This window comes from Galleria mellonella, unplaced genomic scaffold (genome assembly GCF_026898425.1).
Source record: "Galleria mellonella isolate WM207_F2 unplaced genomic scaffold, CSIRO_AGI_GalMel_v1 utg64, whole genome shotgun sequence".
Lineage (NCBI taxonomy): Eukaryota > Metazoa > Arthropoda > Insecta > Lepidoptera > Pyralidae > Galleria > Galleria mellonella.
Genome location: NW_026442133.1, coordinates 1,122,236 through 1,147,623, shown reverse-complemented (window position 1 = coordinate 1,147,623; position 25,388 = coordinate 1,122,236). Strand labels below are relative to the sequence as shown.

At 33.8% G+C, this 25,388-nt stretch overlaps 1 protein-coding gene across 1 annotated transcript; it reads right to left on the bottom strand.

Annotated features, from left to right (window-relative positions):
• Window positions 1-4,342: 4,342 nt before the first annotated feature.
• Window positions 4,343-22,279, bottom strand: LOC113512765 (O-acyltransferase like protein-like). The gene is made up of 13 exons (XM_052900191.1): window positions 22,013-22,279; window positions 19,223-19,556; window positions 18,580-18,765; window positions 18,088-18,167; window positions 11,754-11,956; window positions 10,889-11,003; window positions 9,545-9,759; window positions 8,369-8,562; window positions 8,152-8,287; window positions 7,375-7,561; window positions 5,697-5,839; window positions 5,144-5,249; window positions 4,343-4,646 (listed from the first exon to the last, which is right to left on the bottom strand). Exons 1-13 carry the CDS (start codon window positions 22,197-22,199, stop codon window positions 4,549-4,551), a joined length of 2,184 nt encoding a protein of 727 aa, XP_052756151.1. The 5' UTR covers window positions 22,200-22,279; the 3' UTR covers window positions 4,343-4,548.
• Between the last annotated feature and the right edge of the window lie 3,109 nt (window positions 22,280-25,388).

The window sequence follows — 25,388 nt, the reverse complement described above, 5'->3', positions numbered from 1 at the left end:
TAGAACTAATTCAAATACGATTATAAGTATCTATAGGTATTTACTTCTTTAATCCATAATAGTTATTGTATGTATACGTAAATGATAGCTAATCTTTACTACTGTAATCAAATCACTGTTTTACTTCGTGCACACTTACTAGAAAAAACAAAATGAACTAAAGATACTCAATTTTTTTTTATACATGATAATGGAATGGTTACACACCTGCGCTATCGGTATATATTGGCGGGGTACCAGTAACGGATGATAGACGAGGATAAAGCAGGTTAGTTGGCTCATCGTGTCGAATTCAACATTAAATCAATCACGATGGTTTCCAGGAGAAACCGCGTGGCGATCGACTTAATAGAGTCACAAGAATATTGTTAGCAATGGGATTTCTAATCTCTATTTCTATTAATATCTTCTCCCACCACCCAAATTAGTTAGGTACTTACAAAATTAATGTATGTCTGTTTGTTTTAATATGTCATTACGAGGCACTAAACGGATATTATAATAAAATAGGTATACTATATAAAATTATTTGTACTTACAGATTATTAACACTATCTAGATTTACTACTTAGCTTAAAAAGTTAAAATTTGGTATCAAGCCCTTGAATTCAAAGCGAGACTTTGTTTCTATTTGTATCTTCTATCGCCTGTATAACGGATTGTGTTCCGAACAATTCTTCAAATTCAAATCTTCTTTATTCAAATATACTTATTTACAAGCACTTTTAAATTATTATTTTTTTTAAAATCTACTGCAGGATTCGGAATGTTGTTATCTGTTGAGAAGAGTCTGCAAGAAACGCAACAGTTACTCTTTTATATCTCTGTTAACATTATGTGTATTTATTTAAATGTACTATGTCTAAAATTACATGTCATTAAATAGCTCGTGTCTGATCGACAAACACCATGCACGCTTGTCGTTTAAGTAATCGTTTTTGTTCAATAAGTGTTTTTTACAACAGTTTAAAGTTTATTAAAAGTTAGATCCAAAATATTCTTCGGTATCTTATTACAACATTTAATACAATGAGTATTAAATGTTGCTCATGTTTTGTCATGATACATAATCCATCCTCACACCCTAGAAGCAAAGTAGTTACATCTTAGAACAATGCGGTTTCAGAGGAGCTTCCTCCCATCAAAACTCAGGTTGTGCAATGATTTTCCTATAGAGGTTATCTCTAGAGAATACAGCACGGAGTTCTTTAAAAAAAGCGTATTAAATTTTCTTAAGGATCAGTAATTTGCGTGTTATAGGCGTGCATAGGGTATGATAATGCTAATATCTAAAACCAGCCTCAATGCCACAATGATATGTAAAAGAAAAATAAATTTAATACGTGTATCTTACTTTGTAATCGTTTGTCGGAAAATATAAAAGTATTAAGTGGAAACTTTTTCAAATTGCATTATAATGATATGGTTCTTAAAACATTGTTTTTACAATATAAAATAATACATAGAATTTAAAAAGTAATCTAGATATCACCAGAGAGAGACTTTGTTCTAAAGTCGTTTGCTTAGGCACCTCTAATCCATTCGTGTTTCTACCGTGAAGTAGTTGTGTTTGCACGGCTGTTTCGATTTGAAGGGTGAGATATGGCAGTGAATTTACAGGGTACAGAAGAATAACAATTGAGTCCTCAGAAATGGCAACGTATGGGGGCATAATGGGCGAAACAGTTTACTCTGTTATGTCCATGGTACTGCTTGTGTTTGTTGGCGACGATTACCACTTTCCATAAGGTGGGCCGTCAGCTTGTTGGCCATTCTAAGTTGCATAAAAAAATATATTCTGTAGTTGAATTATATATTATGTCATGTAAAATGAGGTTTTTCTCCCATATAATTTTGGACGAATGCATGTTTTTTAAATGTCGGTGTTAGTTTTTTTTTTTTATTATATTTTTTCTTTTTTCTATGAGTGAAAAATGGCATAAGGCATCGGTATATACTGGCGGGGTACCTGTGACAGGTGATAAGTGAGGATGAAAAGGACGACGTGACGAATTCAACGATAAATTAATCACGATAGTTTCCAGGAGGGACCGTGTGGAGGTCGACCTGATAGGGTATATTGATAGCAATGGGGCTAACCTCCCCATTACTAATAATCCCTTCCCCCTCTGCGGTGTTAGTTAGGTGTAATCAGAATTAGTCAAGAGAATAACAAGGTACAGTTTGACGTCTCAATTATTTGACTCTTAATTTGTTTACCGCGCTGATGAAATTGTATGATACTTTTAGTATATAATATGATAGTATATAATACAGTTATCAAACCAGTACCTTTGTCACTATTATTATGATTAGTCCTAATTATTTCATTAGCATGATCATCTAAATACGTAACAGACTGATAAAGTATTAAATTACATCCTATTTTGTTATCAAATTGGCATCGCAGACATAGATAAAATGATAAAGTAAAAAGGTACCTAAATAGTAGTGTATTTCGGTAGTTAATTCAAAGTTTACGCATTCGCATAATTATAGTTATATTTTTTCTAGCTTTAAGTCTTTTGGTATATGATAATAAATGACAGTCCCTCAAAAAAAAAAATCAAGTACAATTACACACAGTATCACAATTTGCAAAAATCTGTTGTTTTTATCTAAAAATTAAATAATTGAACCTATTTTGATGATTTTTTTGTGAGATCTTTCTATAAGGAAATCCGTTTAGATAAAAAACGAATTTTTCAGATCGGTTTAAAACTGATGGATCTATGAGGTAACAAATATAAAAAAAAAAATTAACTAACTGAATTTAGATTCTCCTTCTTTTTGAAAAGATATAAAATGGAAAAAAAATGTTAACAATTAATATATGTACAAATATTTTTGTTAATTAGTTTTAACGTAACGTAAAAACGAAGTTTTTTTTTTTTGGATGATAATGGAATGGTAACCCCGCCTGTGCTATCGAATTACGCTGGCGGAGCACCATTGAGGGATGATAGGTGAGAATGAAAAGGCAGGCCAGTTAGCCCATCATGATGAATACACCTGGATTTCAGCACGATGGTTTCCAGAAGGACCACGTGGAAGTCGACCTGATAGGGTATATTGCTAGCAATGGGACTGATAGCCCGTATTACTAACAATCCCTTTTCCCCCGTATATCTGTAGTTTTTTTTAATGGTTGATAATGGAATGGTAGCCCCGCCTGCGCTATCGGTATACGCTGACGGGACACCAGTAAGGAGTGATAGGTGAGGATGAAGCTGGTCAGTTAGCCCACCGTGACGAATCTAACAATAAATCAATCACGATGGTTTCCAGGGGGAACCACGAGGAGGTCGACCTGATAGGGTATATTGCTAGCAATGAGGCTACTAATCCCCATTACTAATAATCCCTTCTCCCCCCGTATATCTGTAGTAAGAACTCGCTAATGAGTCTTTTAAAGTATTTTTTTTTTCTAAATATTCTAATTCATTCTAAGTATTCAGGTCAGATCATTTTTGATATAGGTATAAGGGGGAGTTATTGATGGAGAACTTGAGATTAAACCAAAATGATGAAGGCCTGGCCAGATATGCAATGAATAAACTTGTTTTATTAGCTCAGGATATTTTATTGCCAAATTAGAAATTGCAATATTAGTAAAATAGTATAATAAATAATATAGTTAAGTTAGACAGACATATCCGAATAAAATTAAAGTTCCCAAAAAATGTAAAGAGAGAAAAAAGGTTTATACTTACAATTATAATTTCTAAGAGGTTGTCAGAGTGGAACTTAATCCAGTAGTTACTTTCATCTTACCAATATATGTAATTAAATTGTGACTAGACGATATCTGTACATCAGACATCTGACATATTTAATAAAAATCGATATCAAGGGTCTTAATAAGAGTAATAGATGGCAAAACAATATTTTTTTTATAAATTTTGTGTCTCTCGTTGTTTTTATATTTTTTCTAGTATCACGCAAACACCAAATTAGATGCAATTTTTATAGTCATATATAGGTAGTTTTATATACTCCTGATAGTGTAGCTTTAAATCTGCTATACGTTATATTTGGATATGTCATCTAGAGGTATTATATTAATAATAAATAAATAATAAAAATAATTTTTATTTAAGTAAACTTAACAATAAGATTTTTTGATATATACCATATTTCATCGGTTTTTCTACTTCCGAAATCCACGTGAATTAAGTCACTACTTAATAAAGCATAAAGCTAGTACTCTGGATAAAGTTAAAAAGAGAATATTAAGAAGAATTTAGGATTTATAGGTAAAAAAATAACCACAAATATATTCCTAAATATTCTTTTTGAAAAAAAAAAGACGTTAGATCTATCTTAAATAAAACTACGAATAAAAAGAATATATAATTTATTTATTATGACTTATTAATGAGTAATTAAGTATGTGCTATCTCAGCATCTATATATTATCAATATATTTATTTACAAGAAATATAGGTATTCAAGTCTATCAGTTGTCTACTAAGCATAGTGCAGGTGCTGCGTAGTATTAACACTTGATAACACTATATAATATGCCTATTCATTTTATTCTTTCTATTAGAAATCTTTTGGTGATTCAACGTTATCATTGATATTTTTCGCCGATGAATTAGCAATGTCGTCCAAAGGTTTTATCGGTGCTGGCCTCTTGTTACCTAAGAAATACATTTATTAAATTAATAAAATGCATCAAATTATGTTTATTCATATTTCATATTTATTTGCTATAATATAAAAAAATCCTTTTTTTTTTTTATTATTAACCATGTTAATTAAGAATGGATTTTTTAGATCATATTCAATCTAAGAATGGCAAACAAGCTGACGGCCCACCTGATGGAAAGTGGTAACCGTCACCTATAGACATGAGCAGTACTATGGACATAACAGAGTGTACTGTTTCGCCCATGATACCCCCCATGCATTGCCATTCCTGAGGACTCAGGTGTTATTCCTCTGTACCCAGTAAATTCACGCCATATTCCACCCTTCAAACTGAAACACAGCCAAGAAAACACAATTGCTTTACGGTTGAAACACGAATGGGACAGTGCAAGTGAAGTGACAAGCAAACGATTTTTGTAAATTGTAAATTTTTGCAAAGTCTCTCTCTGGTACATCAATAGAGTTTAACGATTTTGAAAATACTGACCTCCCAAGAAATGTTTAATTAACACAGAGCAGGGCGCGTCCACATACAGAGTGATTAAATATGCAGCCAGAACTGCTATCACGAAATCGGTCATAAACTTTTGTATCTGAAAAAAGAGTAAAAAAATCAATAAATGGTCGAACTGTGAATCTTTTTATTTATTTATTTATAGGATCACTAACATAAGATACAGCGAAACATTTCAATACAATACACTAATATATTAGATGTAACTGTTCTTACATTTATAGATAACAACAGCATGCTTTGTGTTTGATAAACATTAAAATGAAATGAAATAATTAAATGAATAAAGATATTAACAATATGAATAATAATATAATACAAATAATGGAAATTGTGATTAAATTATGAAGTTAATTGTATAAATATATAAGTATATAAGAGTTGGCATAAAATAAATGCTCATTGAAACTAAACTACTTAAACTACATATTAAACTTAACTAAAGTTTAATAGTAATATAGGTACATATAATATTGTGTCAGTATAAATATATAGTATATATATGACATATATTAAAAATACTTACCGCAAATTCAGTGGTAAAATAAAGAGGAGCTATTGAAGTTCCATTAACAATTATCATAAGAGGAAAGTGAAAAATATACATGGCGTAAGACAATCTTCCCAATATTTTCCACATGGGATGAGATAAGAGCCAGTTAATAGGACCTGAAATAAAATAGTTCTACTATGTTAATATTTTTTTATTATTAGTAGTATTTTGAATACATATTCATCTGTCTATCTGTCCTATTTAAGAGCTGTGCTCTTGTCGGTGGAGCACTTGCCACTCACTACGATTTTCTGCGAGTCTCTTCACCTCTTGAAATGACACGACACCAACTTTTTCCTTGATCTGCCTGATATAACTATGCCATAGTCTCCCTCTTTCCCTCCTATTATAAGAACTATTAAGGTCAGAAGAGGACACTTGCTACGACACATATTCATATTATCACATAATTTAAAATATTGTTAAAAAAAAGATGTCAATGATAGCAAAACCAGTATTTTGATTTAAAAACTAAACTATTGAACTGATCTGTTAAAATATCTGTGAGATTAATCTGAAAATATGTCCCTTTAAATAAAAAAGAAATCCCCAAATCGGTTTATAAATAAAGTAGTTATCAGTTACCATATAAAAAACATACAACTGTATCGAGAACCTCCATCTTTTTCGAAGTTGGTCGAAAAACATATCTACTTTTCCTTAAATAATATTTTTTTACGATACTTAGAATATCAAATAATAAGTGAATAATCCATTTGATTAAAAGAGATAAAAATCAGCTATAAACATGAACAATACCATGGATATGATGAAATACTCTGTGATGTCCATAGAATGCCCTATGTATTGTTACTCCTGAGGACTGTAATGTTATGCCTTTGTTTCTTGTTGTACTGTAATGAAATACAGTCATGCACACATAGCAGAAATACAGATAAACTTATGTAAGACAAATATCTTTTATACAAACTCTTCCTTCCAGAAGATCAAACAATCGATTACGCGGAAGAAAACAAAAGGTAAATACATAAGTATTTTTAAATAATAACAGTAGCCTTGAACTTTTAACAGCGTAAAGGATCAGGTGTTTAACTAATAATATCAAAGTTGATGGATAGAGAGATAGATACTCCTTACTTTCAAGAGATTACAGTCGTAAATGTAATAAAAACGCAATAAATTACTAGAAAAGGTCACATTGAAAAAACAGAGCACTTTAATAATGACAAGTGTCGTATTGTGCCGGTATAGAATAGGCCACACAAGTAGGAGGTTCTCGTTTCGATTGTATTTTTTTGTTTGTTTACCTCATAACTACATCAGTTTTAAACCGACTTGGAAAATTATTTTTTATCTGAAAAGTTATATTTATAGATTGGTCCTAAAAAAATTTCATCAAAATAAGCGTGGGTGTTGTAAAAGACGACTAAGGGACGGCAAGGGATGAGTAGCAGCGTCCCTCTTAAAACATCTCTAAAGCCTTACTGCAGTTGTTAATCCCCCTAATAAGCGTGGTAATTACTGACAAAACCCCCCAAGGGGAAGGCTTATGTTCAGCAGTGGACAGTTAAGGGTGATATGATGCTGATGATATCTGGTTTAGAAAAAATTAAAGTAGATTTTTGTAGAACACAATCTTTTATAAATTTGGAACTAATTTTTAATAAACAGCGAGAATTGAACGTCAAACCTCCATATCCATGTGCACAGGCGAAGATCATCCAACAAACACTCAACGCCCAAATTGGTCTCATGTAAGAATTGAGTACATTATCAACTGTTTGATTGTCCCATTCTTGTTGTACAACAGGATAATAACTATAAATTACTCCAGATGATAAAATTATAGCCAATAACCATAAGACAGCAATTTGTACCTGAAATTAAAGAATCCTATGTAATTTTTTTTTATGTCATTTGAAATGGCAAAAATGTTAAGTCTTAACTAATGGTAAACGATAACCTTCGTTTATAGACATGAACAATACAAGTAAATGAGCGTATAACAGTATACACGATGTTGCCTATACTACTATGTCAAAATATTGCCTATCCCTAATATATTTTAAATTTAATCATCAAATTTTATTTTATCCCTTTTTATAATATTTTCCATTTGATGCTACATATATTTCACTGAAGTACATACAATACATGAGATGATAATTTCCCTGATTGGATGTTTTGTTCAGTGGTAGAAGTCGTGAGGATAGCAGCCTTGCATTTTCAGAGTTTAGACCGTCTCCACGAACATGAAGGCCACTTAACGTGACTTGTCGGACGACAGCTTTACTTGTCTTCCAAAGCACAAAGAAAGTAACAATTTTTCAAATAATCCAAAGACGGATTAGAAAAATTCAAAGCGTTAGACTAGTATTCAATCATGGGATCTCCGGAGTGAGATCATTGTCTGATTGAGCTGAACCCTCATCAAGACGAAAGATTAAAATTAATGGAAAATACTTACTTTTGAGATAATTATCACCTTCCCACGATAAATATGTAGAATATACCCAAATATCATCCCCACGAAGAAGGGAGATGCCCTTGTCAACGTGTTTACGTAGTAATAAGTAAAATAATCCGGCTGGTCCTCTCGTTGGCTGAAATAGCAAATATTTATTAAAAACACACTTCAATTCAAAGCGTTGCCATTACTAAGGATTATTACTTCTGTTACTTACTTGAGAGTAAAATTACCAGTTCCAAAACCAATTATAAAGTTATAGATGCTAGAACCTACGAGAGAGACCAGTAGGGCAGTGGTTAATGTGATCCAAGCTGTTTGCTTTTTGCCGCTAACCACCCAAAAGAGGATAAGAGGAGATATCAAGAAGAGTTGGAAGTCTATTGCCAGATACCAAGTGTGTGGAAGACACTGCAACAAAAAAAAAAAAAACTTTATTAACTAGATTACACCATACCACATGAGAATGAAATCAGGTCAGTTAGCCTATTGTAATGTATTCGTGGATGTCGATATATCAACATTATTAATATCAGCCTTTAACTGTCCACTGCTGAATATAATTCCCCTTTTGGGGGGTTTTGCAAGTAGTTGCCATGCTTGGTAGGCGGATTGCCAACCGCATTCGGTATATATAAAGATATATCATACATTGATAATACCATTTTAGTGACTGAAAAACGGATTGTTAATGGAGATTTTAGCGGTCCCATTGCTAGCAATATAATTACTAGAATCTATATGGTCATGTACAGTGCAATTTCAGAGGAGTCCCGTGAACGCACAGGCTATGTAATGAGCTCCTTGCCGAGGTTTTGCCTAGAGACTATAGTATGGGGTTCTTCAAAAAAGTTGTATTAAGGTTTCTTCAGGGTCAGCAACATGCACGTGAAATCTCTAGTGTTACAGGCGTCTATAGATTATATTAACAGTTGATCATCAAACGAGCTATATGCTCGATTGCCACCTTTATAGTATAAAAAATCTATCAGGTTCAATAAACCTCCACACGGTTCCCCTGGAAGCAGTCATGGTTTATTTTTGATAAATTCATCACAATAGGCTAACTGGCCTGCTTTCATCCTCACCTATCATTCTTCACTGGTGCACCGCTCGATTTATAATCAATTTTTTTATACAACTTAGAATGACAAACAAGCTGACGGCCCACCTAATGGAAAGTAGTTATCGTCGCCTATAGACATGGGCAGTAAGTACCATGGACATAACAGAATTTACTGTTTCACCTATGATATTCCTTTGTACTCTGTAAATTCACTGCCATATCTCACCCTTCAAATCGAATGAGACAGAGGTACCTAAGCAAACGACTTTTGTACAGTCTCCCTCTGGTAGACTCCCTCTGGTTCCTCCATTAGACAAAAATACTAACCATGTTGGAGGACTTGTAATAGTTTTGTATGTACAATAAAGTTGACCACCAATACTTTCTGCATTGGTCTGTTTGAGCTGCAACCGTCTCCCACGCAGGTCCATCTGATACCCTATGGAACAGTGATGCTTGAAGTAATATACAAGCGGCCAGCACCGGAAATAGACGAAGATATCGATTCAAGTAGAACAGATGCAAGTTCTGCATGAGTTTTACTGAAAAAATAAAAATAAATTGTTAATAAATATTATTTTCTTTTAAATTTTAGATATAATATAGAATTAAGATGTAGAAATTATAAGTGTATGTGCATTATACAAACTGAAAATTTGAGAAAGAAAGTATTTAGTATGTTCGATACATAGTCTATAGTAAATCAACTAAAACTTTACATGTAGTACATTACAATTTGGTGTTAAAAGTCGTAGATTACGCAAACTACGTATTACGAATCTATTATTTTGGAGATTAAGTTTTGGCTCATTATTATTATAGGTGATTGTTTATGGCATTACCAAAATTATAATTTACGATATGAAATGGACGAATATTCTCATTTCAAACATTATCGCAATATTTTTGTGTCAAAACCCGCCATCTATTGTGTATATTTAATATTAATTTCAATTTTAGTATGTCTGTGGGTTGACTAGTGGTACCAGTAGTATAGTAGTACAGAAGCATCTCTTTAAACTGATGTTCCATTTATACTCGTATTATAGATGGCGCGCTTTAAATTATTTCTTCATTTTGTCATTTTTACAACAGATGGCGTAACTATACTAATTAGAACGCATACTATATTAGAGATTAGGTCACATGTTTTTTTTATTTATTTATTTATTTTATGAGAATGATATTGCTATTTTAAAATAATAATCATTCCGGATAGTTGTTATACTAACTTTCATTAAAATTTATTTGATTTGAGACAATGAAAATGGAGTGCCAAAATACCTTGGATGGGATTATTAGTAATGGGGATTACCGTCCTCATTGCTGACAATAAAGTATGTTAAATTAACCTGCTACCTATTGACCCTGGGAACCACCAGCGTCAATTCTTAATGAATTACTCACGATAGGTCTACTGGTGAAAGATAAGAAAGTTGGAGTGGAAATGGAGTGATCATATAGCTTAAAGAATCAACAACCTATGAAGGAGAAAGATTCTTGAGTGGCGATCCCGTACGAGCAAATGCAGTGTAGAAGGACCCCCCACTAGATGGAGTGACGACCTCAAATACATTAACAAGCAAGTTACAGGATTAATACCCCGCCAGACAGAGTATATCGATAGCGCAAGCGAAATTCTATTGTTATTCATAAAAAAAGCCTACTTACATCCAGTCATTTTGCCTGCTGTACTGTATACCAGTAATAAGCCGCTAAGCATGAAGAAAGTGTCTACCGTGATGGGGGCAGACATTATCCACAATGACCAAAAGGACTGTATAAACTGTAAAATAAAACAATAAACTATAAATGCGAGTGAGGCTCTTTGTTTGATAAAGTTATTACTTGATGCTAAAATGGCTCACCATATAATTAAAGACTGTGTCCCATTAAGAAAAAACCGACTTCAATTGTGATAAAAAAAAAAAACAGATATTTTGATCTAAAAATGAAACTACTTTTACTGATTTTGTTAAAATTTCAATGGGACAGATCCGTAAGTAAATTTTTTTAGATAAAAGAAATTTCAATAATTGGTTTTACATAACATTGACAGAGTTATGAGGTAAAAATCAATTAAAATATACATTATTTCGAGAATTATACATGAAATTTTCTCGTACATTATATTCGATTGCCATCTTTTAATCCTATTGGGGAATATAAAAATCGCGATAAAAAAACAGGGGTTGAAAATTTGAATTTGTGTGTATTTTTCAATGCTAAATCAGAATAAACAAAAAATTAAAAAAATTGTCAATTTTCAGTCCTACCTGATATGCACACAAAATTTCATAAAAATCGGTAAAGCCGTTTCGGAAGAGTTTGGTAACAAACACCGCGACACGAGTATTTTATATATTAGATATACATAAATATATAAGTAAACATACACACATTTAATAACACACGTATGACAGGAGAGAATGAAGGTAGAAGATGAAGAAAGAAGATAGGAAAGTAGTACTAAAAGGAGAGATAGTAGGACTTAACAGAAGTTTTGAAATTAGTGAGAGTTTTATGTTTTACTTACATCTACAGCATCTAATGGATTATACAACGGGGCTGATACTAGATAATTTACAAATGTATGCCCGATGATAACCCACATCATTGCAAATGCCCTGATACCATCCAAGCATTCCAGAGCTCCTGGTACTGGTTTGTAGGTCACCAGTCGTAGAGTGTTGGTGTAGACGGAAAAGGACTGATACAGCTTATTAACCGATTTTGGATCTTAAAAAAAAAAATGTTACCACTTAAAAAGTTCTATATTTTGCTTCATTAGAACTTAATGGAAAGTTTTGTTTAAATTAGATCCCACAAAAACATTTTTTTATTAAATTAAATTAATTAAATAACAAATCGTGTTAATGATGTGCGCTTGCGTTTAATGATGAACAGATGATGATGATAATGATGATGATGATGATGAATAAATACACCTAGTATTTGCAGTGATTTAACTAGGGTAAATAAAATAGATAATAATTTGAAGCGTTGATGTAATATAAATTTGATGTTATGCGTTGAAGTTTTGTTTTGCGAGTCCGTTACAATTTTGAAAACCTGAAAGGTCATGTAAATTTCTCCTGCGCTATGATTGGCGTTCTCGCGATGCCGTGATGAGCGGCTCTTGTTACTGGTTGATGTTGTGTGTAATTATCTATTAATAGCTTAGCAGTCGTCCATTGGTTTTACCGCTGAAACCGCTTCATTATACGCAGGAGTGAATAATATTATTTGCATATTGTTAATGCTTTAACATGCCCCCGGCCTTGAAAGATTCTACTTTCAAGTCTTCCTCCCAGAGAGGACATATTTTTTGCCCGCCTAATGATGCCTGACTCGGTCCTTATATCAGCAACTCTTGATACGTCGTCGCTGCCTGGAACAGTGGACACGATACGACCCAAATGCCACTTTAATGGAGGTAAGTGGTCATCTTTGATGAGTACTAATGTATTTGGTTTTAAGTCTGCTTGACGTGTTTTCCATTTATTCCTTGTCTGCATCTCGGATATATATTCTTTGGACCATCTTGTCCAAAAATGTTGGCGAATTTGTTCCACGCGCTGATATCGTGTCAAACTCGTTGGCGCGGCGTCTTGAAGATCGTTGCACGGTGGTGCGGTCAGCGGACGACCAACCAAGAAATGAGCAGGGCTTAATGGAAGATAATCATGAGGATCCGTGGACATAGGACTAAGGGGACGAGAGTTCATGACAGCTTCTACTTGAGTTAATACCGTGTTGAACTCTTCGTACGTTAAATGTAAATTCCCGACTACCCTTCGCAAAGAATGCTTACATAACCGAACCCCTGCTTCCCACAAACCACCGAAATGAGGAGAATAAGGAGGTATAAAATGAAAATTTATGCTGTGACTAGTAGCGTAATTTAAAATATCTTGTGAACAATTAGAGAGGAACTTATGAAATTCGTTCATAAGGCCGACAAAGTTTCTGCCGTTATCAGAAAATATATCAGACGGTTTACCACGACGAGAAATAAACCGATTGATAGCCAACAAGTACGCATCTGTTGACAAATCCCCTACCAACTCTAAAGTAACTGCACGAGTAGTGAAACAAATAAAAATTGCAACATATGCCTTTACAATGCGTGCACCTCGACCTTTGCGGTTTAAAATATAAACTGGACCCATATAATCAACCCCTGTATACATGAAGGCAAATCCTGGGCTTACGCGTTGTATGGGTAGATTACCCATGAGCGGTGTGAGGGGTTTGGCTCGAAATCGGGCGCATTTGGCACAATTATAAACAGTTTGTTTAGCAACATTCCGTCCACTAACAGGCCACCACGTTTCCCTTATCGCATACAAGAGAGCCTGTGGCGCTGCATGTAGTAGCCGCTTGTGTTCTGCACGAAACAGTAGTACTGTGAAGTGATGTTTAGCTGGTATCAATATGGGATGTTTTTTATTGTAAGAAAATGAAGTAGAATTATTAAGTCGACCGCCTACTCTAATTAAATTGTTTTTATCGATAAAAGGATTTAAATTTGATAAATTGTGCGAATTATTTAATTGACCGTGTTTATTTAATATATCGTAGGTGTCGGAATAGGACTCTAGTTGCGTAAAATATACTAATTTCTGTTGTGATTCGTTCAACTCATTAACACTCAACACACCTGTCCGTTTATTAATTTTATTTTTTGTGTTATGTATGAAGCGTAACATGTAGGCGCAGGCTCGTGTCATGCGATTGAGTTGAGAGAATCTATGGAATGGAAACCAATTGTTTTGATGTGTAATGTGATTGCAATGTACTGATTTTGACTTGATTTCAGGCAAGTCTAACACTGACCAGTCCGTGTTAGTCTTAGATTCAGTACAGTTGTCCTTTGATGCGTCATAAGTAATGTCGAATAAAAAGAGGGGGCCCTCCCACCATAATTTACAGCTATGTAATGTATCTAAATAGGATTCACGGGACACTATGTCTGCTGGATTTTGGTTGCCTGATACGTGGTGCCATGTATGGTCACTTGTCAATTCTTGTATTTCAGCGGTCCTATTTTGAACAAAAGATTTCAGCAAATTAGGGTTCATTCGTAACCAAGCGAGAACAATAGTCGAGTTGGTCCAAAAAACTGCCTTACTAAATTGACAACGTAGTGATTGTTGTATTTTTTCGAAAAGTCTAGCACCTAACAGAGCACCGCACAGCTCCAACCGCGGAATACTGGTAGGTTTTATAGGGGTGAGGAAAGGTGCCGATGCTGTACCGTATGTCACTGTGTTGAGTTGATATATACCTAACTCATCTGTGGGGTTTTCGCGCCATAATATTAATTGTAAGTCGCGTTGATTATGATTCACTAATACCTGCCGATACATCTTTTCGATATCGGCACACGCTACCCACCGATGTTGCCTAAAACGTAATAAAATGGCAATTAAGTCACCCTGTATAGCAGCACCTACGAGTTGTAAGTCATTAAGCGATTTACCTGAGGTGGTCGTCGCGCTCGCGTCAAATACAACTCGTAGTTTTGTTGTAGTACTATGTGCGCGAAATACTCCATGATGCGGCAATATGTAGTGTGGAGTATTGTATGTATGTACTTGTGACATATGGCCTAAACTAATATATTCCCTCATGAATGAAACATATAATTCCTTATATTCCGGTGTGTGTTGTAATCGTCTTTCAAGTGCGTAAAAACGATTTTTTGCTTGTAAATATGACTCACCCAATAAGAGAGGGTCAATCTTAAAGGGGATGCTTACACAAAATCTACCATCTGTTGTGCGAGTTGTAGTTTTAATAAAGTGTTCCTCACAAGCCTTTTCCTCATTACTATGTATATCAGTAGCCCTAGGAAATTCCTCAAGTTCCCAGAACTTTCTCACCTGTGTGTCTAGTGAGTGGGTAAAATTACAAAGAACCTGAGAATGTTTGTGTGTGTTGTTATATATGGGCCCCGATATGATCCATCCCAATTTGGTATTTTGTAAAAATGGACCATTCTTTAAACGAATCTTTCCTTCGTCAAGGAGATCCCAGAAATAGTCCGCACCTATTAAAATGTCAATCGGTTGTGACTCATGATATGATGGGTCGGCTAACTGTACGTTAGTCGGAATGCGAATATTATTTATATTAATTGATGTTGATGGTAAATCTGATGTAATATTCTGAAGAACTAAACATTGTATATTTGTGGTGTAGGGGCTACACAGGGATTTGATGATGATGTTACAAATCTGCGTGCACTGTGTTACCGCGCTGCCTACACCCTTTATGGTATGAGTGGACTGTATTAATGGCGTGCCTATTTTCTCGCAAAACGATTGTGTTATAAAACATCGCTGACTACCGTTATCCAGTAGCGCCCGTGCGCTGTGATAGTTATTACGTTCGTCACAAACTTCAATCATAGCAGTGGACAATAAGACTGAGTCACTATTCGATGTCGATAAGGGCACATGCGATTTGCCATCTAATGTGAATAGTGCTAAAGCGCTCTTTTGTTCGTGTAAAATAGAATTATGTTTTTTCGAGCAATGTTTACAACAACCACTCCGGCAGTCATTGACGGAATGTCCGGAGCGTAAGCAGTTCTCGCATAGTTTCTTTTGTGTAATTAATTTATATTTATCGGCAATTGATAAATCTAAAAATAATTGACACGAATATAATGAATGTTTAGAATGACACATGGGGCAAGGTTTACGGTGTACAGGTGTATATTGTTGATATTTATTCGTGGACATGGAAGAAACGTTACAGTGTACCCTCTGCGATGAGTTATGAGTTGGTTTTTTATTAATATTGTGCGTTAAATTATGATTTGTACTTAATAACGTTTCTAACATGTCTGCTCGACGCGAAATAAAATCAAGTAGACTATCAACTTTCAACTGACCTTCAGATGCACTGGTGTTAAGTGAGAATAGGAGTGTTTTGTGTTGCTCCCATTCACGTTCAGTATTCGAATCGAACTTGGAGACCACTATAAAAATAATTAGTGTGTCCCAGTGTTCTGTTGGTTCGCCGAGAATTTTTAATGCGCGGATATTTTTTAGGACGGTATCAACGAGCTTTCTTAATAATACTGGTGATTCTTTTGTTAGTGGCTGAATTGAAAATAGTGCCTTGACATGATTGTGAATTAATAATCTGCTATTATCATATCTATTAATAAGTAACTCCCATGCAACGGAATAATTAGATGCTGAAAATTCTAGTGAATCTATAACTAATTCAGCACTACCCTTCAATGACGATTTTAAATAATGAAATTTTTGAATAGGGGTTATTTCTTTAGAGTTATGTATTAATGATATGTAAATGTCTCTGAATTCTAACCAATTCTCATAGGATCCATCGTAACTGGGTAGGGAGATGGTCGGTAGTTTGACCATATTAAGAGGTCCCTGATGAGATTGTTCAGAGATTTTATCGTCAGATAGCACACTGTCAGCCCTAGCAATCACACTATAATAAGTGGTTTCGAATTCCTCTCTACACTCTAATTGTTCATCGATATCATCAGAATGTTCCTCAATTTTAGACTGAACTTCGTTAAAGTCGGGTAAAAGAGAAGAAGCACCTTGTATGCGTAATTTTAGTTCAGCCTTTTTAAATAATGCCTGTTGGGAACATACTGATTCTACATATTTTTGTAATTTAGAAAGTCTACCTTTTATCACGCCCCTTTTGCGTATATAAACATTTATTTCACTACTAGTCTTACTGGGGGAGCTAGTAGGGGACTTAATGGGAATAGATAGGTTAGCCTGATCCATAACTGTGGTTTGTGAAAAGAATGTGGGTACTTACGATTTGCGAATCCGATGCGTTGTTTATTCTGACCGTTACCGAATGCGGTCAGCGTGATGCTATGAATGTTAATACACGGCACTAGAAGTATAGAAAACACGGTATTAACACAAACGAAGGGGAAGGTTGTGGGATATCTTGGCTGGTACGTCTACCGAACTGCGCTTTATTGATGTTCGTGTCCAGCTTGCGTCTTCTATCCAACAATATTCCTCCACTGGTCGTTGCTCTGGTTTCTGAAGATCCAGGAACGAAGTCTAAGGTATGTTCTGGTTTCTGAAGGTCCAGGAACGGGGGTCCACGTAAGCTCTGGTTTCTGAAGGTCCAGGAACTGGGGTCCACCGTATGCTCTGGCTTCTGAAGATCCCGGAACAAAGGTCCAAATATGCTCTGGTTTCTGAAGATCCCGGAACGAAGGTCCAAAATATGCTCTGGTTTCTGAAGATCCCGGAACGAAGGTCCAAAAATTATGTTAATGATGTGCGCTTGCGTTTAATGATGAACAGATGATGATGATGATGATGATGATGATGATGATGAATAAATACACCTAGTATTTGCAGTGATTTAACTAGGGTAAATAAAATAGATAATAATTTGAAGCGTTGATGTAATATAAATTTGATGTTATGCGTTGAAGTTTTGTTTTGCGAGTCCGTTACAATTTTGAAAACCTGAAAGGTCATGTAAATTTCTCCTGCGCTATGATTGGCGTTCTCGCGATGCCGTGATGAGCGGCTCTTGTTACTGGTTGATGTTGTGTGTAATTATCTATTAATAGCTTAGCAGTCGTCCATTGGTTTTACCGCTGAAACCGCTTCATTATACGCAGGAGTGAATAATATTATTTGCATATTGTTAATGCTTTAACAAATCGAAACATTCGATTAATTAAGATAGACTGCTAGCATTCAATAACGGTACAAATTAAATAATATTGAAATGAACTATTATAATATACCGATAAATGCTTCAAAAACTTTTTTTTTTTTTTAGTGAATATATTTTATTAAAAAAAAAAGATATAAAAGTTTAAAAACATTTCTTACCTTTTTTTAATAATATTTGATGTCGAATATCATAAACAGTGCTTAGTATCACCAGAATACTAAGTAAAATGAATATAACTCTGAAACAATTAATGTCTTTTGGATAAATATGTATTATTTGCTTCTACTCGCGACTTTATTCGCGTGACCGGGATATATTCATTGACTAGTATAAAAAGTAACCTTCCTTCTTTATCCCATGTAGTAGGTACGTATTAAATTGTGTAGTGATTAAGCTGTTAAAGCGCTGTAATATAACAAACAAACTCACTTTCACATTTATAATATTAGTAAGAACTGTAATAATCTCATATTATATGCGTTATAGTGTATTTAGTCATATCCCTGGCGTTGTTTATGTATTTGGACATGATTATAACTTTTTCTCTGCAGGGCAGTTTATCTATCTAAAAGCTTAAAATGTTTCATTTTTATTGTAATTATTTTTTTACCAAATTTTTGAATCAGTGAATAATATAGTAGTTTACTTACAAAGCAACATAATCTGCAGCAACCCATTGTTTGTCATTTGGAATTCTGCAATATTCTTCTTCAATCATCAAATCACTTGGTTGAAGATCTAATATAGTATTTAATGCGTTCTGCAAAGAACATGGCTTTGGTAGGCACACTGCCAATTGTATACTGAATTCAACACCTAAGCTTGGTGCTTTGTCTCTGAAATTTAATACCAACTTTAATATTATGAAAATTGCCAATGCAAAGCATTCAACTAACAAAACTAACATTTTCATAAAGTTTACTTTTAGGAACAAGACATGTACCATCACGTCATATTGCATCTACTAGCATATCTCAATTTTTATTCAAATCATCATGTATTTTATTATATTTTGACTCTATCTAATTCTTATTTCAATGTATTTTCTTTTTCACCACCGTTGCTACATTAAATAACATGACTCGTAATATATTCGTATCATTCGTAAAATTTGATGCCTTGATGCATTATCAAGGCATCAAATTTTATTATTCCCTTTATTTTGAAAATCATTTGTATGTAATATCATACAGTCACATTTCAACCTTCCTACAATTTGCGTTGTATATGCTTAGATTTTTTTTTTTTTATTAAATATAATTCTTTTATTTGTTTATTTACAGTTGTACTTACCGTGATATGTCATTGTTCTCTAATGTTGTCCCCACTAATTTTTGAAGTTGTTTCTTTATACTCATTTGCTTTATCAGATCATTGTAGGTACTATTATCAATATTAAATATCACAGGATTAAACTCTGGCAATGGTACTTCTAGAAATTCCGACCGTATTGGCAAACTGGATAAATTAAGAAGTTGATTCACCGGTATCTTCGCCATACAATATTTGCCTTCTATATTCATATCTTGTACATTTTTATTTATACCCAAACATTCGTAGTAACTTCCTAAATCGTTTAGATTTCCTTTTTGTAAACTTCGTGGCATTCTTAAGCCCGCATCCAAAACTGAAAACGTACAATTTCAATTTTAATGTCTTGGTTTTAATGAATAACAAATCTAAGATAATTTTACGAACGATAACGGTTAATTACCTACTTTACACGTGTTAGATATTATGTTAAATAAAATTTTAGCCATAATTATTTTTGTATAGATTTACATAATTTAATCGAGTAAAAATTAAAGTGAAATTCACAGCAATCGAACTGAAAGAAAGTGAAAAGAAATGTATGTAGTTTAATTATTGTAATTTTGTTATTAATTTTGGCGCTATTTGGTGAAATTCAGAAGTAGGAAAACCAATTAAAAAGAACACTTCTAAATCAAATTTTTAGTTAAATCTATAGAAGTATAACTGTGAAAACAATATCTTATCTGGTGTAATAGTTTTTGAGTAATACTAGTTACAATTTTATTATATTAGTAATATAGACCTTATTATTCCCATGCTATGCCGTGGAAGATCAAAACAATTAATACTGCCTATGGGTTTCAAAGGAAACCAGGAATGGAAATTGGAAATATATGTATATTGGCGAAAGGAACTTAAAAGACACAATTAAAAGATGCATGTCAATTTCGAATTTGTTAAATAAAAATATAAAAAACTTTAACTGTGGCCTCAACTCCACTTACTTTATTTATTGTTTTACCGTTTACCAGTAGCTACTGAGTAAATTTTTTCTACAATAGTTTTTATCACGATGGATAAAAAATAATTTACAAAACTTTATATAAATCTGTTGAGCGGTTTCGGAAATGATTTTGAATGCACATTGTAACACGGAATTGATACTTAATTTCGCAGTATAATAACCACTGATGAAATACACATATTTAAAACTAGATTAAACAAAATAATGTCCTCGTCTATTTTATCATCATTATTAACATTATTAACTAACAGATTGGCCGGCGGGTTGGCAGGTTCAGCAAATGTTGATAAAATTACCTTTATTAACTAACAGAGGGAGACTTTGTACAAAAGTCGATTGCTTGGGTACCTCTGTCCCATTCGTGTTTCTACCATGAAACAGTTGTGTTTGCATGGCTGTGTTACAGTTTGAAGGGTGGGATATGGCGTGAATTTACAGGGTACAGAAGAATAACACCTGAGTCCTCAGGAATGGCAACACATGGGGGTATCATGGGCGAAACAGTATACTCTGTTATGTCCATGGTACTGCTCATATCTATAGGCGACGGTTACCACATTCCATCAGGTCAGTCATCACATTCCATCACATTCCATCAGATCAGCTTGTTTGCCACTCTAAGTTGTATAAAAAAAAAAAAAAAAACTTAAGAAAATCATATTTATGGAGAATCCTTTATTATAATTACATGATAAGATAACTAGTTTATAGGTTATCTGTCATTATTGCGGAATACAATTACACCGTAATTTATTAATGATAACATCAATTATGTTACTCGTGATTGAATTAATCTTGAATCTGAGAAAACCTTGTGTATGAGGGTCACGTTACTATCATATTATTGTACCAGTTGTTAACTGTCCACTGCTGAACATAGTCTCCCCCATGAGGGGGGTTTTGCCAGTAGTTGCGACACTTGGCAGGCGGGTTAGCGACTGCAGTTTGACTTTTGGTGATGTTTTAAGAGGAACGCTTCTTCCCTTTACCACAGGCTATCTTAGTCGTCTCTTATCGCCTACCACATCCACGGGAGAGGAAAGGTTGGCTTATTCTATGCAGAAAACTACACAGCAGCTTACTATCATATTATTGTAGTTAATATTATTTGATTTACGAGTATATCATTATGATGATATACAAAAATTTAAATTATAAAATGGATGCATAAATATTTTTTATATATCTTCTATAGAAGAGAACCCTGTCCAGAAGTTGGATGTTAGTACCACTTACAATGGCATAAAATTAACGTCCCATCTAATGGAAAGTGCACAGTTCTGGGGGGAGAAGGGATTGTTAGTAATGAGAATTAATAACCCCATTGCTAGCGATACACCCTGTTAGAACGACCTCATCACGGTTCTCGTGCCAAACCATCGTGCCCAGTTCCAAGTGAATTTATCATGATTAGTCAATAGTGATAGACGAGGCTGAAAAGGCAGATCAAGTAGTCACTTGACCTGCCTTTTCAGCCTCACCTATGACTTCTCACTGGTGCCCCGCCAACGTATACCGTTAGCAAAATCAGTGTTGCCATTCCATTATCATCCATTAAAAAAACTATAGTCCTCTATAAATATGAACAGGACCATGAACAATATAATGTATTGTAATACCCATGGTAACTTTCATGCGCTGCCATTCCCGAGAAATATGGTGTTAGGCCTCCATATCCTGCAATTTCACTGACATATCCCACACTTCAAACAAATACACAGATACAAACTTTACGGTTGGGACATAATACTCGTGCAGATGTCTTTGTAATACTACTTTACTAGTAATTTTGAGTTCAAACTTACATCGAGCCCATAACAAAGGATCATTTGTCACAATATATCTAATTTGTTTCAAACACTCTTCACGATCCAACACTTCTTCGTACAGCTTAGAATCAAAAACATTGTCTCTATCGTATATCATATCCATTTGAGCATTTACTGTTATAATAAATACGGAGTTAATTAAAAAAAATAATTTATATTCCATATTGAATAATAAAAAAAAAAATATATATGAGGCAAAAGAAATTAAACTCTTCAATGCACTTATGGTGTAACGTTCACTTAATTAATATTAATAGACAATATCCAACTGAATACAATCTTTTATGATTTTGATACGATTATGAAATTTTATAATCTAATCATTAACTGATCTACAATGACACTGCTGTTTCAATAAGTTTGATTTATTGATGATTTTTTTTTTTTAAAAATTAGCACTTTTATTAAACAAACTCGGTATATCTATGATATGACTCGTATATGATATATTTTTTATCGTGCCTCCTACCAAATTGTTTATAATTACTCCTCTCCATCCAAAGGTTGCCTGGAAGAGATCGCTCTTAGCGATAAGGTCGCCCATTGTTTTCTCATTGTGATTATTTCTTGTAATTATTTATATTTATAATAAGTTTACTATTGTAAATTTTTTGAAGGAAACAATAAAGAGTATCTATCTATCTATCTACTCGTATAATAATAAATAATGTCATCTTTAAAAAAAACTTTATGCTCACTTTTATACTTTATTCGTACTATATATTATTCTCATTAATTTATTTATTTATACTTTATTGTATACAAAAAATACAAACATGTAATTTATATTGAACAAAGATGTACAACAGGCGAGCTTAACTCTGTAAGAGTTCTCTTCCAGCAAACCCTGAGTGATTTCATTTTACCACTTATTGCGAAATATAAAAATCGCGATTAAAAGACAGGGGTTGATCATAAAACGATGAAAATTAAAAGTAGTTAAAATTTTTCAATGCTAAATCATAATAAAATAAAAATGTTAAAAAAATAAAAAAATTTTTTTGGGGAGGGTCACCCTTATCATTGAGGGGTATGAAAAATAGATGTTGGCCGATTCTCAGACCTACCCAATATGCACACAAAATTTCATAAAAATCGGTAAAGCCGTTTCGAAGGAGTTTGGTAACAAACACCGTGACACGAGAATTTTATATATTAGATATATATTTATATTTATTTATTTGTATATACATATATTTATTAATAGCTGTGACACAGTCTCTTTGTGACTAAAGCAGTTATTATCGATCCGATGCAAATTAAGCCAAGGATCCCAAATAAACATTTTTATTTTTATTATTATTTTATATAAGACTAGTACGCGCATTCGAGTATTCTGACAGTTCCTTATGATTGACAAGGAGAGAATGCTTTTAGCATTAAGTCTGCCTTGTACACATATATGCACTAATGAATAAATAAATAAATATGTAAGCGCATCATTTGAAAACAGCTGCATTATTTGGCTAATTCTTTTTTGTTGTATATATAATTGTTCGAACACTGTTTGTATGCAAATATGTTTAGCCGTATGATCTTGGCAACAAATAGACCACCCCTTCCTTTCCTGTAGGTAAGAGGCGACTAAGGGAAGGCAAGGGGTGGGCAGCAATGTCCCTCTTAAAACATCTCAAAAGCCTTGCCGTAACTACGAATGCCAATCTTCCTGCCCCTGCCAAGCGTGGCAAATACTGGTAACCCTAAACTAAAACCCCCCAAAGGGGAGAGTTTTGTTCAACAGTGGACACTAGTTAAGGGCCGATATAATGATGTTTATATGCAAGTAACTAATATTTGAAAAATCATACGGAATGTCGTGTATGGAATTAAATTGTCGCACTTCGGCACCTATTAGGTCGCATGTCACTATTATAAATTTAATTAGATAGTTATCAGATATATTTTTGTCAATGTAATGATGACTATGACTAATGACTTCATTAGTAATAGTCATCATTAGATTTGAATTAGTTTTATATTGATAAATCATTATTTTTTTTCCTGTTTTCTTATCGAACTACGATCTCAGGTACAGACAAAATTAAAAGTAGGTAAAGACAGCCGTATTGCACAATAATAGGTAACATCAAAACTATGTTGCTCCTTCTTCTCGGGGGAAAGGGATTTATTTATTTGTCGTAAAAGGTAACTGAGGCAGCAGCATCCCTCTTAAAACATCACTAAAACCAAACTGTCAACCCACCTGCTAAGCATGGTAACCACTGACAAAACTCTCCAAGGGGGAAACTTATGTTCGGCAGAGGACAGTTAAAGATTGCTATGATGCTGATGAATATACCATATGAGTTCAGGACAGGACCCTATTATAAATCAAGGTCTGCGCAAATGAGAATCAAATTATATATAAATACATTTTTTTTTTAATGGATGATAATGGAATGGTAACCCCACCCGCGTCGGTATACACCGGCGGGGCACCAGTGAGGGATGATAGGTGAGGATGAAGGAGGTCAGTTAGCCCATACTGACGAATTCAACAAGAATTGTTCACGATGGTTTCCAGGGGGAACCACGTGGAGGTCGACCTAATAGGGCAAATTGCTAACAATGGAGCTGTCAAATTCCATTGCTAACAAACACCTTCCCCCCTATATAAATACATTGTGCCTGTTAAAACAGAACACAAATTTTATTGCATGATGGTACGTTTACATTTTGTACAATAATAACTTCAGGTGCAAAGTGCAGGTGATAAGTAATAAGCGAAATCAATGTGTAAAATGTTCACGTCAAGCGAGTGTGGAAATATGTGAATGCGTAATTGGAGTATGGAGTAACGTTTTTTTTTATACAACTTAGAATGACTAACAAGCTGACGGCCCACCTGATGGAAAGTGGTAACCGTCGCCTATAGATATGAGCAGTACCATGGACATAACAGAGTATACTATTTCGCGCTTGATACCCCCATGCATTGCCACTCCTGAGGACTCAGGTGTTATTTCTCTGTACCCTGTAAATTCAAACCATATCCCAAGTGAGGCATCTACTGGCAAAGCCTCCCTTATGGAGAAGGCCTATGTTTAGCATTAGACAGTAATGATTAATATAATGGTTATTATTATTATTATCACATTTCTATTTTTCCAAAAAAAAAATAGTGAAAGATAATGCTATATACTATTAAAGCCACCTTTTGTACCATAAATTTCTGTAAAATGTAGTCAATGGAGAATAACTCCGTGGTATTTCTTTTACTATCAATAATGTATGAACATGTAGCATTAAGAATGCCTTTTGTCCCATATCATCATTTAAGTATAAAATTACTTAAACAAATAAAACTATCAGTTTCATTGAGTTATTTTACTAAATATAATAAACACTTAAT

What these genes read in the sequence shown, in the direction of transcription:
- LOC113512765 (XM_052900191.1), bottom strand. Translation starts at nt 22,199, where the DNA reads ATGGAATATAAATTATTTTTTTTAATTAACTCCGTATTTATTATAACA. An exon ending in GCTGCAGATTATGTTGCTTT is followed by an intron (nt 18,168 to 18,579) that starts GTAAGTAAACTA and finishes TAATTGTTTCAG; the next exon opens with AGTTATATTCATTTTACTTA. An exon ending in ACTGGTAATTTTACTCTCAA is followed by an intron (nt 8,288 to 8,368) that starts GTAAGTAACAGA and finishes TTGCTATTTCAG; the next exon opens with CCAACGAGAGGACCAGCCGG.